The sequence below is a fragment of the Vanacampus margaritifer genome, chromosome 5 (assembly GCF_051991255.1).
Source record: "Vanacampus margaritifer isolate UIUO_Vmar chromosome 5, RoL_Vmar_1.0, whole genome shotgun sequence".
NCBI classification, from domain to species: domain Eukaryota; kingdom Metazoa; phylum Chordata; class Actinopteri; order Syngnathiformes; family Syngnathidae; genus Vanacampus; species Vanacampus margaritifer.
Window position 1 is genome coordinate 28,347,457 of NC_135436.1, and position 24,405 is coordinate 28,371,861.

Below are 24,405 nucleotides of genomic sequence, written 5' to 3' on the forward strand. Positions count from 1 at the left end.
GGCCAACTGTTTGGCAACACTAAAAAGCAGCATTTGTGCAATTCAGCGGCACACGTGCGCTAATCCGGGTGAGAGCCCGCTGAGTCCGGCTCATCCCGCTCAGCATCCGGCAGCTGGATAATTGCACATGAAAGCGGGAAGGAGTCTCCACGGTGTCGGTTTTCTTAACGTGAACAATTATGGCGTTTGTAATAACCGCAACGTGCTGTCAGGATAGCGCCGGAAAGGATGCCGCAGTCTAACAACATGTAGTACACTTGTAATTGAAACAAGCTGGCCCAAGTAAGTGGGACGCATTGAACATAAGTCGTGCTAATGAGGAGCACAACAATGCGCACGACTTCCCGGGACGGTAATAAAAATGGTGTTGTTGACAAGCTGGTGATGGGCAGCAGGATGCTCCCGTTTATTGAGGTTTAGTGGCCCGCTGCCGCAAATGCTGGCAAAACCGGGATGACTCACAAAGATGCTGTGGGCCTCAGCAGCTTCCATGCCCGAGGATTACAGAAGCAACACACACACACACCTGTTGTCACACTCACACTAACTCTCATACATTTGCAAAAAAATACAGTCTCTCTCTCACACTCGCAGGCACTCTGTCTTCTATAGACACTGACACAATACCTCCGTCTCACACTCTTGTATATGCACTCTTACATATACTCTCACGTTCACACTTGCTCACACTCGTTCATGCACTCTCTCTCACACACATACTCATTCTCTCACTCAATCTTAACTATTTATCATTTCATGCTCCCTCTCTCACACTCCCTCTCACCCTAACACACTCCCTCTCTCATTCACACACACACACACACACCTTTCGCTTACTCCATCTTACCCATCTATCATCTCACACACACACTCATTTTCTCACACACTCTCTCTAACCATCTATCACACATTGTTATTTACCCTCACACTCACTCTCATTGTCATTAACTTCACATGCCGTCTTCCACTCACATATCTCCCTCACTCTCTCCACTCGTACATGCTTCCAAGAAGGGATGACCAGAGTTGCCTTTCAACATCACACTATGACGATCACAGATGTCCCTTACCCGGAACTTGTACTTGGTGCTTCTGTGGAGGTTCCTGACCATGCAGTTAAGTTCGTCACCATCGTAACTCGGCTGGAAACCATAACCCTGGGGAGCGGGACAAGACAGCTGTCAGAGAAGACACGGCCGCCAGCCAAGTCTTTCAAGACAACAACGGTTAGACAAATGACGGGTAGGGGGTTGGTGGGGTGGGGGGGGGGTTAGTTCTACAGGCGGGAAGGAGCTGCCTGTCTGTGTTTCCAGGAAGCTGCTCCAAGCTGTAAATGTCATGTGAATTTATGACAAAACAATTTTACCTTCCCTTGAGCGGCTGTGGTAAATGTATTGCTTGAAAGGTGGACAGCGTGAATAGGATTTTATTTTATTTTAAATTAGCTCCACCAAACTGCCAATATTAATAATTGGGACTGTCAATATACAAAACTATGATCCCAAAATCAATTTCGAACTCATCATGTATATTATCACCAGACAATAATGAGCTTTTTAAGTCACTCAAAAGAACAGAAACAGATCCGTAACATAAAAATATAACAGTCAACATTTATCACTTCAAATTACTTCCTTGGTGCCAATTTCAGTGGTACCTTCATTTAGCAATTAAATTGAGAAAAGACTGCTTTGCTGCCATCTTTTGGCCTCTACAGGCAATTACAATTTTTTTGTGTGAGTATCAATTACTTGCGGATTTTGGCTAGTGCTAAATTTCGTTCAAAGAATAAATTTAAGGTTGCACTGGTTTGAACTATTCACAGGGGGGAGGGGTCAAACCCTGTTTGGCTGAATTGTCTAAAAACGTGTCATACCGAGCCTTCCTCCTCCATCTCAAGGATGTAACAGACGTCGTCCTCTTTGGGCGAGCTGCTGGGCCGCTGCCACTTGAGACACAGCCAGGTGACGCCGGCCATCTCCAGATTCGGAGGGAAGGGCGGTGATGGCACACTGCATGAGGTGAACAGCTCCACAGATTCGCTGAACTCGCTGAAAAAAAACAAAAAACAAAGAACAAGGGGAACAAGATGGGACAGTGATCAAGACGACTTGAAACAAAAATGGCCTCAGCAGTGGTGTGAAGTAAACTAAGTACAAATACTTTGTTGCTCTACTGAATTCATTCGGTCAGCCAAGTCGTCTGTTTTCAAAGCAGAGTTCTCTATATTGCTAGCTGATTCAGGACATTTTGACTGATCTTTCAAGACCCACAGAACATTTTGTTCTCGGACAATACGAGCACCGAACCGAACCACCAAAAAAGTAGACTAGTAGAAAAATATATTTCAATTTTTTTTTAATTTACTTTTATTATTATTATTTTGCCCTTATGTAGTAATCAGCAACACGAGTTACTTTAATCAAAAACAGCAATTTGACCAAAAAGAAAGAGAAATTTAATGTAGAAAAATGTCAAACAGATCAGTGGCTTGGATGCAAATATTGTTTGCTTTTGTGACAACACTACAAAAACGTGTTTGATAGAGTTTTAATCACAAAATATATATATTTTTTCAATCTTTAAAAATAAAAAATAAAATTCCATGTTGTTGTGGCGTGAAGTGTGTCATCTTTTCTTGTGGTCGCGACACAACCTACCGTGACACATACTCTGTTTATGCCATACATATTCATACTCTGTTAGAGTGTGAGGTGTCTCAACTTGTCTGACTTCGGTGTTGGCATTCATTACCCTCAAAATCGATGTGACGAGCAGAGATTCACACCCCAATTCTTTAACTTCAACACAAAAACTGTGTTGACCTCAAATCCAAAGTTCTGCAACGCCGCCATCTACAGGGATCTGTTAGTCATTATAATGGTTAATAAATGTGAAATTAACCTTTTTTGTAACATTTCCTATTCTGTACTTTACTTATCAGAGTTCCACCCCCAAACATTTTTTAACTCATTTGCTCCCAAAAACGTATAAATATGTTCTATAAAAAAAAAAAAATAAATAAAATAAAAAACGTATTTATGTTTGTTTGTTTTTATGTTTATGCTTTGATGCAGCCTCTGACCTGATGAGGTCGCTTAAAGCAATGGTAGTGATTACAAAAACGGTCAGCAGGTGGCAGCAGAGTATAAGAGTTTAACCAGGGCCATGTTGCAAAAAGCTTTTTTCCCCACTGTTTTAAACAGATTTGTGAATAATGATTAAACTTAGCTATATTCTTATGCATACTTTTTTTCCCCGATGGAAGAAGACTCTAATCTTTCTTTTGGTAGGTTCCATGTTTTTATAGCAATAGAACACAATATTCTGTGGGCCTTGCAAAATCAGTCAAAATCCAGTAAAACAGTCAGGAGCAAAGGGTTGCTTCAGTGAAAATGGTTGTGAGTGAATGAGTTAAACATCTCTACATCTATTTACCATTAATAAAGAGTGTGAGTACTTTTTTGCAACTCTGTCCACAAGGAAATCAACACAGAAAAGATGGAAGCCATGTTAGGAAGTTACCTACCTGACGCCCAAGTCATTTTTGGCTGCGAGGCGGAAGGAGTATCTGGAGGCTGGCGAAAGCTTGGTCACTCTGTACTGCTTCTGAGGTCCATAGTAGCACTGCTCAAACACGCCAGTGCCCTTGCCCTGCACAGCAAATTGTTAATCACGACCAGAAGTAGAAGTAAGCAGGGTCCAGCTCAACCGCAATGTGGACAAAAGGTACAGAAAACGGACCGTACCAAAAACTGACTAAGACATTGCATGCGTGCGCCTATTGCATTTAAAGCGTCATTCTAAAACATTTTTACCTCATCCCATTGAAGAATGTAGTTATGGACCTTGGAACCATTGTCACATGGAGCCTGAAGAGAACAAAACGTACATGAGGTTACGACAATGCATTTGTTGCCTTGTGGCTGTCGCAGCCTTGTTGAAGTACAACATAGCAGACAAGACGCATCCAGCTGTGTACACGTTTTTTTTTTAGCTGCTCCAATTAATCTGTCGAAGGTTTGCTGAGAACGCATGCTTGTTTTTGCAAAACCCATAAACACACACACAATGGCATGTACACACACTTGCTCTTTATTTACACTTTCTCACACACTGACTCACAGACTCACAACACACCTGGGAGGCCATCTTTACAAGCGCAGCCTTTTCCCGCTGGCTAAATGAAAATGTTAATTAAACCGGAACAACGCTGAACAACAACCAGGAGAGAGGGCTGTTTCTTCTTCATACTGTTCACTTCCTTCTGCAGCACACTACTATTGTATTTTTGTAAACAAAGGACTTTTGATTTTGGTTGGTCGCTATTATCTATTTCTGTGCCCTACGACAATACTGAACAATATTATTATAGACTAAAGACCTATTTTGGGCCATCCGTGACCACTTATATCCATCTGTGATCTTCAGGTGACAGCAGACTGGTTATAAGTGACTTTCATAGTTAACTCATTTGCTCCTAAAACGCATAAATACATTCTATTTTAAATGTTTTAAGTGTCCAAAAGACTTATTTATAGGTTTTATTTTTTCTATTTTTTATGCTAGACCATACAGAAGGCTTTGATGCAGCCTCAACTGCAGAGACCGGTTGAAGCAATTGTAGTTATTACAAAAACGGCCAGCAGGTGGCAGCAGAGAAGATGAGATCAACCAGGGCCGTGTCGCAAACAAGCTGATTTCCCCACAGTTCTAAACAGATCTTTGAATAATGATGAGACTTTGCTATATTCTAATCCTAATTGCTGCAAAACGGAAACAGATAGAAATATACTTTTTTCCCTGGTGAAAGAAGAGACTAATCTTTCTTTTGGTAGGTTCCATGCTTTTATAGCAATAGAACCCAAAATTCTGTGGGCCTTGCAAAATCAGCCAAAAGCCAGAAAAACAGCCGGGTGCAAAGCGGGTTGCTTCAGTGAAAATGGCTGGGAGTGAATGTATTAAATTAGGCTTTGAAATTACAAGTCGACATAGCACATAATGTCTTGTTGCTTCTACCCTGCACCCTCAGAATTGATGAACATGGTACCTTCCACTGGAGCACAAGCGTGTTTTTGGTCCCGCTGGCCTTCTTGGGAGCGTTCGGAGGATCCGGCTCGCAGCTTAGCGTGGTGAAGCTCACTGCCTCTGAGGGGCTTCCCTGTAAACAGTTACACATGGCCTGGACCCTGAAAGGGGGAAAGAGACCCAAAAACAAGTTAGCCACAATGTTCTGCCATCTTTAAGACTGTGTTATGTCCGACCTGACGTGATAGTCTGTTGCTGGTCGAAGGTTCTCTAAAGTTGCACTTAGTTCCTCGCCACTGCAATGGCAAGAAAATAAATCAGTCTAATAACTGTAGTTGTAAAGGACCATCATTCAGACGGGGACGCTACAGTGCTAACATGCTTCTTCTTCTTCATTGTTCAATGTGGGCCACTCACCAGTACATGCTCTTGTACTTCCCATCCTTGCCGCTAAATGAGACAGACACCTCATAGCTGAGGGTTCCTGTGGACGGGCTGTCGTCCTCAGTTTTGGGTGCGCTCCAGCTCGCCTCAACGGCCCGGGCCTGGATCTCTGACACCTGCCACATGTACACGAACAAGAGGCGCTATCAGTGATAATGTGCTATCTACCAGGCAGGTGTGTAAACAGCGTCCATTACAAGCAGTTACAGCTCCATGAGGTTCATACACGGAGGTGCCACCTGACACAATAACGCAATACAGTAAAAAAATCTTGTTTACCGAAGATCGCACTGTATTACATAAGATTTATTATTATTATTATTTTTTTTTAAACACAAGTCTTGAATCAGATCAGTGATTCCTATCAACTGCAACATAGCACGTGTGCTTTCACTTAAATGGTCTAAAAATGACTTAACTCATCCAAACCCAAAAACATATAAATACGTTTTTAATACTTAACTCCCAAAAAAGCATTCATATGGATAAAAAAAAAAGAAGAAAGTTTTTTAATGCGAGAACACGCAGAAGGCTTTTATGCAGCTTCTGATCAGAAGAGCGCGCTTAAAGCAATGGTAGTTATTACAAAAAACGGCCAGCAGGTGTCAGTAGAGTATAAGAGATCAGCCAGGCCCATGTTGCAAAAAGCTCTTTTTGACAGTGTTTTCAACAGGTTTGTGAATAATGATGAAACTTAACTATATTCTAATGCCAATTGCTGCAAAACGGAAGCAGATAATATATATACTTTTTTTCCTGATGAAAAAAGAGACTAATCTTTCTTTTGGTAGGTTCCATGTTTTTATAGCTCTAGACCACAATATTCCGTGGGCCTTGCAAATCAGTCAAAATCCCGTAAAACAGCCAGGAGCGAAGGGGGTTGCTTCAGTGAAAATGGCTGGCAGTGAATGAGTTAAGTAGAAATAATATAGCTTTGTTCACTATGTCATCAAATGGATATCAAAAAATACCTGCATATCCACCTGTTGCCATTCATGCACCACAATAAAAGATTTGTGTTGAAATAAATACGCCTGGATTTCAAGCTGAATAAGTCAATATGTGAATAAACTGAGACAAGATCAATATTTTTGTGGAAATACTTTTTTTGTGACATCGTTTGCAGGTGTGCACTGTGCAGCAAGAATTTTCTAATGTAAAATGTGCCTTTGCTCAACAAAGGTGGGGATACACTGGATTAGACTATGCAAGTGTACATAATGCAGTGCCCGTTAAGTAACACAGTCTATACATGGTAATAATGTCCCGAGGCCACCTTTCCAACTAGAATTTGAACAGAGAAGCAATGTAACACTCACAAGATTACATTCAGTCTCTTTTGAGGAAGGCTTAAAAATAGCCAACGGTCCACCTACAGGGCCCATTGACACGCGGAGGAAGCGTATCAGGTCGAGCTCTTTACCCCCCTAGGGGGCCCACCTTACTCCATTACACTCCACTGTTTCGCATCACGGTCCTTTAACCAAACCTGTGTGGCGGCAAAGAGGAGAGGGGGGGGGGGAAATCCCCTTTTCCCATTGAAGCCCTTTGTATCTGGCCTGAGACTTCACGGATTATCTGGTGGCTTTGAAATGGACTCCCTTTTGCTCAGTTTACAAGGAGCTCGGAGGATTGTACTGCACATTTTATGAGGTCAAAGAAATTCTATTTCAGTGCTAATCCCCCATTCAGCACTGGCTTAAACAGCCATTTCTTTTTGTATTTGTGTTGCTTTTAGAAGGACCCCCCAGACGCAATTTCTGGCAAAAAGAAAAGAAAAAGTATGTGTAGTATTAGTCAATTATCTTAGGTCATTAAGACACAGTTAAATGCTGGCTGCTTTTAAACTTATGTTGCTAACCAAAACAGCAACACCTACCAAATGCCGCGATGGTATCTTTAGCGTCAATTAGCATTTCTCTATGACTGTGCTCCACAATGTTATTAGTACGGATGGGAGACACCCCCTCAGTATAAAAAAATTACAGTGGACGCAGTTGACCAATTCAACGCAACAAGCCAGTATATTTTCATGTAGTCAATCTACGTACAGTAAATTGTCAATAGATGAGTACCATGTCATTTTCACACATTTATCTTAAAAGGAAACCCCCTTCCGTCTCATCTTGAGACATCAGGGAGCAGAAAATTCCCACGAGTGTGCTCGTCAGCAGGTCGGACTCCATTAGCCGGGCGTCAGCGGGAATTCATCACCGGTGTTAATAGGACATTTAATGACGACATTTGCATCATTAGCGATCTCTCGCGGACGTACTGCTGATGGTCACATAAAAACATGCAAATGCAAGCAAATTGGGCGCAAAGAAAAACATGAGATAATAAGGGAGGGCATACGAACCACCGGTTTACTGATGGTGCTCAGCAGCGCTTGCAAGGCCTGTGCAGCCGCATCCAGCTCTGGGGAGATAGAAATATAAATTGTACAAATTAAAAAAACATAATCTGCTTCATGAAATAATCATTTTTACTACCAGTTTCAATTATTTTTTGGAAATACTGTGGCAGTAAGCAATTGCATATTTGCAGGTTGCTATTAAGATGCAGCTCTGCTTAGTTTAGGAATTTTGCGTTTTAGCCACTGTAGTCTGGCCGTAGCTTGATAATGGCGGATCTTCACCCAGCCTAGCTACCAAATCATGGCCTTGGAAATTGAATGGCACCATTATGCAAATGAGCCACACTCATACGTCACAATCTGGCTTACTCACTGTAACGTTTTCGGAAATTGGCAGCTCACAGGATTTACTTGATGTGTAATTTTACACTTGATGGATGGCCAGGCACTCCACAGACCCAACTGTTTGTATACATGCAATTAAAGTCAATTTTCCATTATGTTTTGCCTTTGACCTTGCACAGACTGACAGCAATTTTCTGGTTGTGTACTAACGGGCCAAGTTGCAATGTAATCTTAATGATTAATGAGTACGCAATCAGGAAAAATGTTGGCCGCCGTGTTGCTTGCACCGCTAATGAGGCTCTATTTTCAGTGCCAAAAGACAACAAACTCCCCAACATCCGCAAACATTGTAGTCAAATGTAAACCTTGCAATCCGCCCCCTCTTTCACTAGTGGTGGGAAGGAACAATGTACAAATATTCACTTGAATCATTATTATTTTTTATTTTTATTAAAATGGTTATAGCAAATAACTAACAGTAAAAGATACATTTTTACTGTTGTATTTGAGTACATTACACAGTCTGTACTTTTACCCACTGACCTTCGGCCTCTTCATTTTTGCCTCTGCCGGCTTGCTTGTCCACAGCATATCCGGACAGATCCGCCTCAGGCCCTTTGCCTCCCACGCCGTTGTGGACGTCGGGTGTCTTGGGGCTGCCACAGGTCTTCTGAGGCGACGGGGGCGGGCTGTCCTTCACTTGCCCTCCTCCGCCGCTGCCTCCCTGGCGGTCCTTCAGTTTCTTCTGGAGGCGCTCGTACGTTTTGCTCGTTCTGTCGTCTCTGTGGACAAATGCTGGGCGTCCGTGTTGGGTGTGAGAATCTGCAGAGACTGATTTAAAAAAAGGCAACCAACATTTACAAACATGCCAACAATACGCATGTATAGATAAAATGTATCATAATCTAAGTGTGTCATTAAGGGAATCGTATCATATGGGGATTGGAATGACTCAACTGGTATAGTAATGGGAGTCATTAGTATACAACATAGAAATCGGGGTAAATTGGATCATATTGTAGTTGGAGCCAAATTGCATCATAATGCGCATCATATCATAATGGTAGTCAATTGTATGGTATTGTAAGTGGTGTAAATTCAATCTCATCGTAATGGGAATTAATCATATCATGCCATAATTGGGGTAAATTGTATCATGAATGTCACATATGTGCCTAAGATGCACACCCACATCCATGTGAAAACCAAAACGAGCGCCTCCATCTCACCCTGCTCTGAGTAGATGTGAGCCGGGTGATACTGGGAGATGTACTGCGAGCTCATGTCTCCCACCCGGCCCACCATGCCCGTGTACATCTGAGGGGGCGGGGGCATCATGGCCGGGTGCGGGATAAAGGCAGGCAGGTGGGCGTGGGGGGGCGGTGGAGCATGGTGGAGAGGCGAGTGGCCGCCCGGGTGGAACTCGGGTTGCTGTGGCAACACCAGGACCCGCCGCACTCCGTTCTCCTCAATGATCTGAAAGGAGACGACACGGTGTTAAAATGTAGTTGCAACTACTGATGCATTTGTTAGGGGTGTTGGTGGTTTTAGGACATCATTCAGCGCGTCTGCCTTCTAGGGATGTCACTATTGAATATTTGTAGAATCGATTATTTCTGTACTAGATAAAAATGCACGAAGCGCAAGGAAATAGTGAGTAATCTTGTGAGAACAGAATTAATTGCAGAGTCCATTTCTCTGTTAGGTTTGTTTGTTTCCCTCCCGCCCTAAACAACGCCTGATTGGTGCGACCTAAAAAAGGTCGGCTGCAAACGTATCAGCGGGAGCAGTACAAGATGTATTCTGCGGAATTTGTGAACTCATGAATAGCACGAGAATTCATCTTGCTGGCAAGGTTAGGTTCAGTCGCTGGTTTGTAACCTCAAAATGTCGCATGTTGGCACCTTCGTAAATCAAGAACCCCCTCTATGCATTATTTTGCTCATCTTTTATCTTAAACACCATGAAATCTGTTACCATATCCAATGCAAACCAAACCATAAACTATTATTTACAAGCCTAACCGTGAGTTTTGACCTCCTACCAGTTCCGTATGACGACATACAAATTACATAACAATGAAAGTTAGGTCAAAGCTTTAATTTGTAGGATTTAAAAAAAACAATGCTTTATTTTTTCTTTTTAGTCTTAAATAAAGCTCTTCTTCCAACAAAGTTGAATTTTAATGTCATTGGCACAGAGAGACTGGAAGAGTCCCACAAAGGCCATGAAGTGGGCATCTTGTGAGCTTAGCTTTTTAGCTCCTTGATAGAGAACAGCAGTTTGTGGGAAAAGTACGAAGACATCCAACAATTGGACATTCAAAATTATACAGAGGTCAAGTTAAGTTCATCTGTAATGTTGCAGTGCATTTTAGGTTCACACTGAAATTTCAGTCAAAAGGCCTACATTCCCAACTTTTTGGGGAGAAAATGGAAGAAAATTAATTCATGCTTTAAAATTATTTTTTTTTAATGGCTTGGTCCTTCACGACATTACATGTCGTTGGCATAAAGAGATTAAGATGCATTATTTGAAGTAAATCATTTTCAGAACAATTACGTGAAACTGCACAATTTCCTCGCAGTACACCTGATGAACTCACATGGCAGGAGTGGTTGAGACGCTTGCTTACCTGTGAAATGTATCCAGGAGGCACATAGATTGGAGGCACTGAACCGTTTGGAGACACCATGGGAACCTGAGCAGGACCTACACAAATAAAAAGCAACATGAAAACACAGTCGTTAGCTTGCATTACAAGTGCAGGCATTAAGGTCGCATGCGGCTTTCATAAATGCAAAATTATTGTGATTGTTGTTTTTCCTTTGTTTCTGTATGAAAAGTACAGTAATGCAGGGACCGAGCCTTTTGGCACCATCTTCCGGCATTCCAGAAAAAAGTATATAACTGAGAATAGGTGAGAGCAATATGTTAAATAGTTAACTCTTTGACTGCCAAGCGTTTTCAGAAAAGGGATGCCGTGGGTGCCAGCCGATTTAAGCATTTTGACTGATCTTTCAAGGTCCACAGAAAATTATGTGTTTGGACTATGGAAACACACATACTACCAAATGAAAGATTGGACTCTCATCTTTCATCAGAAAAAAAAGTTTGTTTCTACCTTCTTCCGTTTTTCAGTAATCAACAATAGAAAATGGTTAGTTTCACCTCTGTTTTGAAAAAAACGTCTTTTAACGTCTTTGGCACTCATCCATAGGATTTTACTAAACGTTATTTAACGTTTTTGGCAGTCAAAGAGTTAATGTGAATATGCAGGATTACATTAATTGGTTCATCGTGTAATCTATTGTGTATATTATATACATTGATTAAAAAGTCTACATTCAAATGAGATTGAGGGAGTTCAAATACTGTAGCACTTCACCCTTTCTGTATGCTTTCAAAGAAAGCCAAAGATATTTCCTTTTCTACACCCAATTCCTGGCAAAAATGCAAGACGACCACTTAACTAAAGTGCTGAAGAGACGACAAAGTTTCCTGTATGGCCGTGGCCTGAGTGCAGCAGCTTAGAGACAGCTCAGCAGAAAGTCAGATGTGGCGCGGGGGAAGAGAACCTCCATGCCAAGTCGCACAGAAAGACATAAACAATGGGGACCCGAGCGCCAGGTGTCATGTGAGAGGTCCAAAAGATCCAGCTCCATACTGACCTCCTGGCGACCCGCTTGTGGGGAAGTTTGTATCCATTTTTTGGAGTTCGTGTATGCAGAGAGCAAATGGACAACCGTAACTGACCCGCACAAGTCCAGAGACCGGTCTTTGAAAGATCATTGCCAAGCCTCAGCACCGCCTCCGCCCTCATTGGTCAAACTATCTTAAGAGGTTTGTATAATTTCTGACGAGTAATATTTCAATTTAGGGATCATTTTTTAAGAGTTTGTCATAGTTTTGATACTTGTTATCAAGATGATCTTGTGTTACTTGACTTTAAAACGGGCGGATCGGATTGGCAGATATTTTGCATTTTTATGCAACATCTGCGAATGGCTGTATAATCATAATTTGCTGAACAATGAAAATCGGCATTGATCGGATCAGTGGCTTCAGTTTAAATTAAATGCTCCTGGACGGTATTTGAATCTTAAATGTACAGGGCCCTCAAATTTGCTATATCCCAATTGGCCTCAACGACCATAATCATGGATGTGAAGCATTCAAGGAGGCACTCGGTGCTAACTGCTGCACTCATCTAATATTAGTTTAATGTAGCTGATAAACAAGCAGGGCACATGGTGACACAGGTCCAGAGTTCATTGCAGCCATCACAACAGAAATGCACGCGTTAAAAAGGCTCAAAAAAGGCCATCTCTGCTTGTGATACATGCCAATATGAACGCTTAAATTGGTGTAAAACTGGAAGTGACGTCAGTACTGTTATAAACAAATACTGTATGCCATCCAAATAAAACTCAACGGTGTCCCACACAAAAAGAACTATGACAGACGATTACGACTGACAACTCAATCATCGCAGTCATCTGCCATGGATGTCAAACGACTCGCGACGACTGACTATTAAGATGGTTGACGACAACAGTCAGACGCTACGACTGTTGCAGATGACGACGACGGTCGATTATGACCAACAATTGTCACACACAAATGACAACTAAGACTGTCAACTATGACAACAGACTACCAAAGGTCGATCATGACCGGGACGGCATGCATGGAGGACCAAAACTACCAAAATTCAAAATAAATAAATGACTAAATAAATAATAAATTCAAAAATTAAATGCCCAAAATGAATATATGGAAATAAAAACCACCAAAAAATACATATATACATAAATGAATACATTTGGATTTAATTTTTGAATTATATATTTTTTATATCCGTTAGTCATTTATTTATTTATAATTTTGGCAGTTTTGGTTTATACTGCCAAGACAAAATATTATTCAAATGAGGGGGCGGTCCTAAGCGTCTTGGGTTGGACTCCGTCGTTGCAAACGGCCTTTCATTTGTCGAGTGAGCGGGTCGGCGAAAAAGGAAGTCTCGCAGACCTGCATGGACAGCTCCAGCAATGGACGACCATCTGGTCCACTGTCACCTTGACTTGTTGAGCAACTCAAGTCGCAAGTTGTGGTGACAGTGGACAAGATAGTCGTCCATTGCTGGAGTTCTCCAATGCAAGCTGGCGAGACTTCCTTGTTCGCCGACCCGCTCACTCGACCATTGAAAGGCACTTTGCAACGGCGGAGTCCAACTTAAGACAATCTTAAGATCGCCCCCTCATTTAAATAACATTTCGTCCTGGCAGTATGGAACAAAACTGCCAAAATTTGGGTAGTTTTGGTCCTCCATAGGCATGACCCAGTGGTATGGTGGTTGTCTCTCAACCCAGCGGTTGTCGAAGTGTCCTAGAGTAAGAAACAGAACCACCGGTTGCTTCTGATGCTAAACCGATCATGTCCTGCAGGTACGTGTTGGACAACCGGCTAAGGAGTGTAATCTGACAAGAAAAAAAAAAAGGTGAGAAAGAACGTGTCCCCCTCGAAGTGTGCTAAAGCCAGCCTGAGTGAAAGGTGAAGAAATGACTCCGTACTTAAGAACACGTGGTGGGGATGGTGAGAAGGGAAAACCATCACAGGGGAGGGAACGTGGCCGAGTGCAGCCTGAATGAAAGCGCTTGCGCTGACTCAACCCTTATTGAAATCACATCACAAAACAAAAACATCCAAGTGTAGTTTTTCCCCCCCTTCTTTTATTAACTAATAGATGACGCTCTGTGGTGCACCTGCCTACGACTGATGAGAATATTCAAATTAGCTGATGCTGGATAAGAGGACGTACAGTTTATGACAAATTACATTACATTCTATATGACTTAGTTTTGTAGCGCAGAATGGTGGCTTAATGGGAGACGGCATTGTTTAAGGTAACAAACACGGTGGGAGGAGAAGGTGGGAGCTACTCGTTTTACATCAGTCTGACGCACAACTTCTGACAGAGATCAGATAGAACGGACCACACCCCCTTTCCCCCCATCCTCCCCTCCCCCTAAATCAACTGGAACATTGGCTGTGCTGACGTGGCTATAGAGTGCCAGCGAGGGGGATAATAAAAACCATCAGTCCTCCTCCACAAAAGTGCAGACTGACACCGAGCCAAGATGAGTAGCCATTTGACCCGTGGGAGACGGGTTCAGGCGACACAGTCATCAATCGTCAAAGTCACATCATCTGTCCAAAAGCTTCCCCTCCCTCCTTGCGGGTCTGAGCGGCGTTACTGATATAGCGATTTTTAAAAGCTTAACTGATTTCTAAAACGCTTTTGTTCTCATCCTGGTTAGCGCGATAGAATTCAGTCAGATAGAAGTCAGAAGCTGTATTGACAACGTTCTAAGAAACCAGGAGAGACTTTCATCAAGGAGTCAGCATCAAACCGACTGAAATATTCCAGGAAAATGGTGCTGACTCGAGTATAAAATCCCCCAATTACATGCAAATAGAGCAAGATTTGCCGCGCTTGAAGATGTCAATATTTGAAAAGGCATTTCACACATAGATCTAGTTGTCAAGACGCAGCGAGTCTGCTAATTAATCATGGCTAATAAATTGACTTAGTATGCACATTAAAAAAAAGAGCATGGGGAAGGCAGACAAATGAACTGATAATGGTTAATAATTACAAAGCGCTGCATTCAGAGGCCAACTACAAGACTGTCAATAAAAAAAAAATAATAATTACAAGTTGGCACTTTGCACTCACAGCCATTTTCACTAAAACAATCCCTTTCCCTCCCTGGCTGTTTTACTGGATTTTGACTGATTTTGCAAGGCCCACAAATAGTGTTATTGCTATAAAAACATGAAACCTACCAAAAAAAAGATTAAAATCTCTTCTTTCATGAGGGGAAAAAAAAGTATATTTCTATCTGTTTCCATTTTGCAGCAATTAGCATGAGAATATAGCAAAGTTTCTCATCATTATTCACAGATCTGTTTAGAACTGTGAGCAATTGGGGGGTTTTCCAACATGGCCTTGGTTCATTTCCTATGCTCTGCTGCTACCTGCTGGCCGTTTTTTGTAATAACTACCATTGCTTCAAGCATTGTCTTCAGTTCAGAGGCTGCATCAAAGCTTTCTGTATGCTCTAGCATTAAAAAAAAAAAACGTATAAATACGTCTCTGGGACACTTAAACATTAAAGATACAACATATTTATAGGTTTTTGGGAGCAAATGAGTTATTAATTATGGTAGACAATAGACATAAGCGCATCTTAAAAAGGAAAAGCCAGGAAGCGGCCCTGATCATAGGCCTTTTTAAACCAGAGTCCCCTATATTGCAAGCTGTTTTAGAGCATTTTGACTGATCTACGGAAAAGGATTAGGGCCAGTGAAAAGGGGGGGAAAAAAAGGTTGGCAGGATTCTGACTATTCTCAGCATTTTGACTTTAAAGTGAGAATTCTGATTTCTGACTTTCCCCCACAATTAACGTCACAATCTATGTCACAAAATCAGAATTCTCACTTTAAAGTCTGAATTTTGAATTCGGTGTCCTGAAAAAAAGTTCAGTTCTACTTCTTTCTGTTCTTTAGCAGGAGAGCGTGGGTTGGTTTCTGACCAAATGTGGAGAAAATGGGTTTTTTGAGAAAATAAACTTGTCAAAAGGAACACTGGTTAGGATTAGGGCTGTAGTCAACTCTATGGAAATCACTGTACAAAATAATGACTAGGCAGTAGGGAACGAGCGAATGATTTGGAACACAGCCTTTGTCTCCGATATTTTACAGAGGCTCCTGCAGTCTTGCCGGCGTGGATGACGTTAACAGTAACCTTCATGCTTGTGCGTATTACAGAGCGGGAGTGTTTCAAGCCAGACAGCGCTCCAATGAAAGGAAGGCCATTGCCACAGGGACCAGTGCCTATATGCATTTGTTGTTGATGTTTACAAGCCCACACAAAAATAAAGTGGACACTCCTCGTCGACTAAACTTAGATGGGAAAACATTATCAATTTTTTTTCCCCCACCGTTTCTGCCTCCCCCTCCAATCGACGGAGCAGTGGGAGAATGAGTCACAAGCTCAGTCATCCTTGGAGCTACTCGCCGTTGAAGCTGTGAATGAACACGAGCATCTCCTTGAAGTTGAGGGCGGGGGCGGTGGCGAACATAAAAATAACGTACTAATGCGGCTAATGTGATGTTTGCTGGGTCAATTAGGTGAACCATATGCGACGGGGTCGAGCTGGGGAGAGGATGCGAGTGATGAAGGGGGGACGTGCCGGCGTGCTACATTTGTGCTTTAATCTAAAATGTCCACTCCAAGCCATTTTATGCAAGGCTTACGCGCAACACAAACGTTGCATACTTACAATATACACATGTGTTGTTTTTCTATTTCGGTTTTGCCATTTCTTTGGATAAGACAGGTAGAAATTTACTACTACTTTTTTTTTTTTTAATGGTTGTATAAGTAGGGCTACAAGTATCTTAATATTTTTAGAATAAAATATTCAACCCATAATCCCATCGTAAAAATTGATTTTGCATTATTATAACAAAACGTGCATGTGAGGTGTAGATATTATTTGTTGTCCTCTTGGTGGTGCCATACTCACGGTCCACATTATAATGTCTGTGAATTTCAGTATGTGTGGCTTTAAAAAGTGGAGCCTGGTTTGGTGAGTGATATGGGAGTCAGCAAAAGACAGTGTAGAGTTGACTGTTGTGATCCCAGGTTAGCAGCTAGCTGTTAACTGGCGCACCATTAGCCAGTCTGCGTGTTGAGTGCCAAGGCCAAAGACCACTAATGCAACAAGCTGAAAGGAAATAACGGCAATTATCTGTATTTTAACTTAAGAGTACAAAGTGTGAATATTTTTGTTACCTCTGAAAAAAAGATCACAGCTTGTGGACGACAAACTATCATATATAAAGGCATATAATGAATGAATGGATGAAATGTTTTCCTATTTTGTCATGCATACAATAGAACACCCAGCCCACATGGGCTTATACGGCACCAAACATTAAACGCCATAAAAAATAAATACATTTAAAAAACTCTATACTGTCCTCAGCATACAGCACTGTATGTTCCTCCAGCCCACACTAGGAGCTTTGTGACACATGACGTCCTGTCGGCAACAATGACAACTCTGTGTCAGGGCTGTGAGGGAAAGATGGTGTGTGATGCTGAAATTTCTTTCGGTTGAATTTCTTTTACTTTTTACATTTATTGTTGTGGAGGCAGTGTTACTCGTAGATTATTATTTTTCCTATTCAAAGATTAGGTAGGTGTTAAATCCTGACACAGTGGGTCTTATTCACTTTCTTTGTCTCTGTGCATTTTTAATCTTCGTGAAAGAGGGTGATGTGGGTTCAGCGTCTTGGAGTTAAACCGGCTCAGAAGGAAGCCCTCAAACAATGAAACAAATCAAAGTTTGGAGTAATTGTGCGGCAAGAGCAGCTGCTTACATTGACTAAACCAGACACGAGTTAATTGACATGCTGCTACATCTCATAAAAATGCAAAACGGCACCCGAAACGCCGGTGTCAGATATGCCGAGGCCTGGGATGATGCAGATTTGGGTGAGGTGGGGGTGACGTCTGTTACGCAACCAGTGGAAAGGTGGGGGGAAAAATACACCTGCTGCAACCAGGATTCTGATTTCAAACAGCAAACGAGATCAGAATGACATTTCTGTTTTATGCCTGACAAAACCAACAAGTATTAGTTGCTCCTTCAATTTTCAATTGTCAATCTGAAATCCAAAAAAACCCACATTTTTCTTTACTCAAAATGTAACCAAAAAAAGTTTTTTTTTTGGTGCGATTAGAACAGGTTCATGGCATTTGAATTCATTAAAATAGGAAAATTCATTATTAAGTTGAGTACATTTTGTTACATTCCTGGCCATGCAAATATTTACCACTGTATTTAATTGTTTGGGATAACGTGACAGTAAGACAACTAGCATTAGTAAAGACAGGTTAGCTTGTTAGTGGTCAAAATCAGTTCAGCCCGAGATCCCGATCCATCAAATGAGCCATATTACATCGGACAAATATAATCAAACAAAACATGCTAGGTTGACCAAACATTTAAATTTAAACATCAACCTTTTTCTATTTCCCATTCTAGAACTGAGCCTAGATTTTCAATAACCAATTAAAAATGGAGCCTCCCCGAATGCTTGGGCGGACTTCCCTGATGTCTGCGAGAATGCCGTTTTTATCAGACACTCAACAGTGTATGGCTGGCTGATCTCTTTCAGCCACCGGGGGTCCGCTTCAAATCCCTCGGACAGAAAACAGACTAGGCGCATCTGCAGCGCCATCAGGACCCATGCGAAGTGTCTCGCTGCTTTTGGCACCAGAGCGAACAGACGCACACACACACACACACACACACAAGTGTCTGACAAAGTGGGTAGGATGAGGACACGGAGCCAATCAGATAGGACGCCACACATCTGTATCAGGCTCTACAGGACCAAAAGAGGCTACAGCTATGAACTAGCCAGACAATGTATCAATCTAGATGGTGTGAAAGACAGCCTGATTAACAAGTGGCAAAGAGGAACGTATCAACCGAAAAAACAACTGGTCCGCCATTGCACTGATCTGACAGGTGATCTGTGCTTTCACATGGGTCGATTAATCGATTGTTACGCCTCTAGAATAAAGTACGCTAAAGCCAAACACTGCGCGCTCGTCCAAGCTTTCAGTCTTTCCACAAATACGCAGTGACTGGGAGTGTGCGCAAATTGCTAGCCCGGCAGTGTGTTTAACACCTCCGTAGCTAGCCCGCTGTCTGCCTTTTAATCACTCCGTCACGCACAGCCACAAATGAAGAGAGTTTAGGCCTGGAGAGACATCTACATGCTAACTAACAACCTTTGCAGCTGGTGCGCGGCAACAAGGATCCACTTACACCACCAATAGGCACGAAAACCGAGCAAGGTTGCACCTTGGGCCACAACACGGCGAGGAATCATAGCGAAAGTAAGCCATTTTAAACAACAACAACAACAAAAAAAACTTTTCCGGTGTTAGAAGCGGCAGCCAAAATGCACCAGCTTACTGTATTTTGTGATTCAATAAATACTTTTCAAATACTGTTTGTTAGACTTTGTAAAGCACTTTGGGCACCACATGGTGTAGATAAAGAGCTATAAAAAAGGCACCGCGTTCACCATTTTGATCAAATTGGATGTTTCATCTGTTGGACTATGATGTATTTTTAATAGGGGGGGGGGGAAAAATCATTCGCTGCTGTCAACACGAATAGCGAATGGGGATTTAGGTTACAAGCCCAAACTCTCAGGTTGATTAATAAACAGCTTGAAGCGACCAGACTTAGCCTCTTGTACGGCTGTCACTTTAGTCATGTTTATTCATATGTATGTAACAACTTTAAAAGCTCTCCAAAGCCCAAACTATTGAAGTTAATTCAAGGGGAAGTCGGGCTAAACATTTCCTTCACAACAAGTATGTTGCCCTACTAGTCTAAACGCGGCAATTCTGATTAATATTGAGTTTGTGGAAAATGAATAAAGCTGCAAAATCCAGCTGTTTTTATCCATCTCAGGGGTCGGCCATTTTGCCACTTGCTGTCAACTGAAAACGCTCAGGTAACGATCAATCACAGCTCACCTGTTTTCTAAGTTTGGTCATTTTGCTAGCTGAGCCTTGATTGTCCGTTACCTGAGCTCCGATCAACTGTGATGCCATTTTCGTTTTCCAGCAAGGAGCAAAATGGCCGCCCCCTGAGATGGATAAAAATGGGTGAATTTTTATTCATATTCCACTAACAGAATATTAATCAGAATGCCGTGTTTAGACTAGAGGGGATGCATAGAAAATACTATTGCAAAAAAAAAAAGGGGGTGGGGGTGGGTGGGGCTGGGTGGTGACTTCCCTTTTAAATTAAAAGTAACAAATCATCAGCAACAATCGGTTTCATCCTATCTCTCACAAAAGACGTTTCGATACCACTCACGATACGTAGGGGTGCAAAATGATTCAAAGATGCTACATTTTAAAATGGAACAATTCGATTAAGTTCTATTGAAACAAAATCTATTTTCCAATTCAAATTTATTTCAATACACCCTTCCTTGTGGTATTCTCATTTATAGGGCGAGGTATCGCTGTACTGTTCTAGTACCGGTGTATCGTGCAACCTTGGTGAGGACATGGCAAAACAAACCAACCAAACAGAAGCACACACAAACACACACACACTCTCCTCTTCTGCCTTCCTGCGACGCAAGCGGTGAGTCATCCTTCTATTCGCGTCACAGAGATGAGTGCACCCTGTGACAGACCAGTTAGTAGCAGCCACACTGATCTACAGTAGGCACCTCTTTAGCTCTTTTTTCCCCCACTCTGACAGAGACACTATGTATGCTCAGCCCCTATTAGGCCGCTTTATGCGGCTTGTAATGTGCGGCCGGTGCGCCAGCGGCACACTCGGGCATTGAGTGGGGAGAAGCCAGGCACGGCTTTAATTATTATTATTTTTTTTTTGGGCGCATCATTTTAGATCACTGCCTCAAGTCCTTCGTCATCCAAACCTGGCATGCCCGGGGCCTATTGTACTGGCTTTTTGTCTCATCTTTATTCATTTGTGTCACAAGGTATAGGCGACGGCTACGCACACAAGAAGAAATAGCATTGTCTGTCAACAATGAGATACGAGGCACTGATCCAGAAGGTTCCCAAAGCGAGTGCCAAAGCTCACAGTGTATTATATCCCCAACTGGATGTTATGTTTCCAATCCATCGTAGCAGGGGTGGGCGAAGTATGGCCTGCGGGACGCACACTGCTCGTGACATTTTATCAAATTTTTTTTTTTATCCATCCAATTGAGCATTTATATTATCAATAGTCTATCAATTTTCCTAAAATTAGCTATTCTTATTCTCAAAGTGCTTAAAGTCGAAAAAAAAAACACACTTTTTTGGCTGTGCAGATTCACCCATTGACTTAATGGAATGTACGCACTCTAGGTAAAGCAACCCTGCAATTAGTACGCATTTGGCCACAGATGTAAGCATCTTTTTTCTACTATGCTCAAGCAAGTCTCGTGCCTCTTGATGGTAAAACATCATATTTCAACTTTTGATTCAATTACTGTTATTTTTACAACCATACGGTGCACTTAAGAATTTTCTCAAAAATCGACGGGGCTCCTTATAATAGGGTACGCCTTTTGTGTGCACTGATTTCCAAAATCTGTAAAAGTTGTTGCGCGACTTTGGTAAGCGCTCTGCTTGAATGACTGTCGGAGCATTTCGCATCAACACATTGCTTATATAACAGGAAAGGAGGACGTGATTGAGGTTGGCGTGCGAACGCTAAAGATTCAAGGGTGGGCGTGAAAGAGGATGGCATGCAGACGCTAAAGATGATTACATTGTGCAAAACAACATCGGTTTGGCTAAGGACCCCCGAAAATGGCAACAGCGAATAGACATGCTTATGAAAGCACAATTTAAACTGCAAGCTATCAGTAACGCGGTTGTACAGCCGCGAGAGAATTCCACATCAATGAATCCATGGTTTGGAAGTGGAGGAAGCAGGAAAACGTATTTCGCCACATTAAGAAGACAAAACAGAGTTTCCATCGGAACCAGACGGGTTGGAAGACCGACTTGAGTAACAGATTATTGATACCCAATCAAGATTTTGAAGGGAAAAACACAATTGAAGCGCTTAACAGAAAAAATGCTTAATGATCTCACAAAAACTACAGAACAATAATAATTTTCCAGACATTTAATCATGGTTAGATTATCCTGTGTGAATGGCATTGTAGAAAAATGCCACGTCTTCTGTTTTGTCAAATGTGCAGGATTCTCTGCGTGAAAGGGGATCATTTCAAAGCTAAAGTTCATCATTACAAGGTCAGATACGCAGAACTTCCTTACCTGTGATACACTGAAATTGACCATCCTCTCGTCGAATCGTGAAGGCCTCACCTGGGTTTACCTGCACCAGGATTACCTAGGAGAAGGGGAAAAACATTTAGCAAGACGGAAAAATAAAAACACACTGGCTCCAAAAACATGGAAAATGTACTTGTTAAAACGAGTTTATTAGAGCAGTGAACAGAAGTTGAGTCCACAGCATACAGTCAGGAATGCAACGGCACCTTGATTTTCACCGGTTATACAAAGTGTAATTGCTGTACATACTGTAGTATTTGTGTGCTGGATGTGTGTGTGTTTAAGGGGGTGTGGCCTAGCAAGAGTCATCAGGACTTGGTGTCGGTTAAACTGCGTGCGAGCTTCTGGGGGGCAAGTTGTGGTCTACAGCAGCTTCTTTCGAGATTTCTCTCATTCGTGAAAGTGAAATGTGTTTCTTTGATAACCTTTTTGGGTCTATCGACACACATTTGCTAACAGGCAACCAATAAAATCTGTCAAAATATTAAAAGGTGGCAAATCAAAAGAAGCACATGGCGGACCTGGGAGTTGAAAACAATTAAAGTGAGTCATCTCTTTAACAAAGTAGCTCTCATTAAATGCTGAGAGTTATTTAACAGAGTGCAGAGGTAAACAAAAGTTCCATTCCCTGTGGCTGAATAAGCCATAAGACAGCTGTCCTTTTTTGTATTTGTTGACGGAAGTCCCCTGTCACATGGTTTTGCCTTTTACTGCATTCGATCGAAAATCTAGGACAGCAAAATTCCCCTTGCAAACTATCACTGCGGCATCATTGTACCATGCTTGGATAAACGATACACTAGCAATAAAAGAAGCTATCCAGGCTTATAAAAAATAAAAAGTGTTGCTTGCTACGCATCTCCATAGTTAATAAACCCTTGTGTGGTCTTATCTTGCCATAGCCACGTCCGCTCAACATAGCATGGCAAGCTAACGTCTTCGCTTTTTTGCCAAAAAGATTAATGAGACCGAGTCACACGATTGCCAAATCAATGTCCTTTGTACATAAATATTGGTCAACGGCAGCTGACAGTCCTTGCAGACAATGGGAACACAAACCAGGAAGTAGAAACCTACCAAAATAAAAGGCAGTAACACTGCTAAACAGCTTGAGACATTTTCTCAGTCATCTGCTATGATGCCAGGAAAAATCTAAATGATTGAACACGGCCAAATTCTCAGTTTTAGCCGTTCGCTTGTTTGTTGATATAAACTTAAATGAGTCTTTTTATGCTATGCTCTTACTATGATGCTTGAAAATGAGTTGATCATTTCATGTTAGCCGTAATGAAATCTAGTGAGGTAACGTCACCCATTATGACACCATTTTGGGCATATCATATATACTCCCCAAAACTTGATAAGAAATCCAAAATGCACCAACTTTCAACCTCATGTTCCAGTCTTTCTTCATAAACAACCATAAATGACCCTGGGTCAATGTGAACTGCACCATAACAGGAGGGTAAAATGAATCTGCTTATTTTTAACACAAACGTCTACTGAATTTTCTTCTCTTACCAAGCAAAACTTAAACTCTGAGGCTGCGTTCAGACTGCAGGCAAATCGGATTCCTCCTCAAATCCGATTTTTAGGGTTGACCGTCCAGACTGTTTTTAGCAAGTGTCCAAATCTGATCTGGCCCTGTCCAGAGTGAGCCACATTATTGACCCATCTGACAGGTTGCTGTAGCAACGGCGTCGAACTGAGGAGGCGCCCAGTGCGTGTAGCGTTTCCCGTTCCTCGCAAGCGCGTTAAGCGGTTTTCTTTTAATTTAATTTAATACATTTTTTTAACGACCATATATCTATAGCTATGACCGGGCACTCACTATTTATCTATTAAATACAGATATATCTCACTATTTCCGGTTGCGCATGTGAAGATCTGATGGGGTAGCGAGACCGGCTTCAGCGCAAGTAACGTAAACTGTCAGTGTATTTCCGGTTGAGCATGACAGGAGCCGACGGGGCAGTGAAGCCGTCAAGGCGATTGACTGCCGGGCAGCGAACCGATTGGATATTGACAGCGCCAGCGCATTGGTTTTGCACACGTAGTGACGTCAGGACAGTCAAATCCGTCCTGTCTAAATCGGATATGAAACTACTTTCAATTCATCCCGCAAAAATCGGCTTTCATGTGCTTTGTGACTGTTCAGACTACAAAAGAGCCATCCACTTTCAACCTGGATGGGCAAAAAATCGGATTTGGACTGCCAATCTGAACAAGGCCTAAACTTCTGCTGAAACGAGGTCTAGGTATGTGGCACTACCATCATTTTATGGCAATATTTAAGGCA

The 24,405-nt window shown here is 42.0% G+C and overlaps 1 protein-coding gene across 2 annotated transcripts in view; it reads right to left on the minus strand.

Annotated features, from left to right (window-relative positions):
* Positions 1–24,405, minus strand: part of fndc3a (fibronectin type III domain containing 3A) — a 59,678-nt gene that overhangs the window by 14,111 nt on the left and 21,162 nt on the right. For both annotated transcript variants that reach the window (XM_077566327.1, XM_077566328.1), the window contains 12 exons: positions 22,089–22,164; positions 10,809–10,885; positions 9,403–9,649; positions 8,717–9,004; positions 7,832–7,890; positions 5,446–5,588; positions 5,265–5,324; positions 5,051–5,189; positions 3,819–3,872; positions 3,530–3,654; positions 1,877–2,051; positions 1,071–1,157 (listed from right to left, as the gene is read on the minus strand). In XM_077566327.1, coding sequence (XP_077422453.1) covers positions 1,071–1,157; positions 1,877–2,051; positions 3,530–3,654; positions 3,819–3,872; positions 5,051–5,189; positions 5,265–5,324; positions 5,446–5,588; positions 7,832–7,890; positions 8,717–9,004; positions 9,403–9,649; positions 10,809–10,885; positions 22,089–22,164 — 1,530 coding nt within the window. The remainder of the gene's footprint in view (positions 1–1,070; positions 1,158–1,876; positions 2,052–3,529; positions 3,655–3,818; positions 3,873–5,050; positions 5,190–5,264; positions 5,325–5,445; positions 5,589–7,831; positions 7,891–8,716; positions 9,005–9,402; positions 9,650–10,808; positions 10,886–22,088; positions 22,165–24,405) is intronic.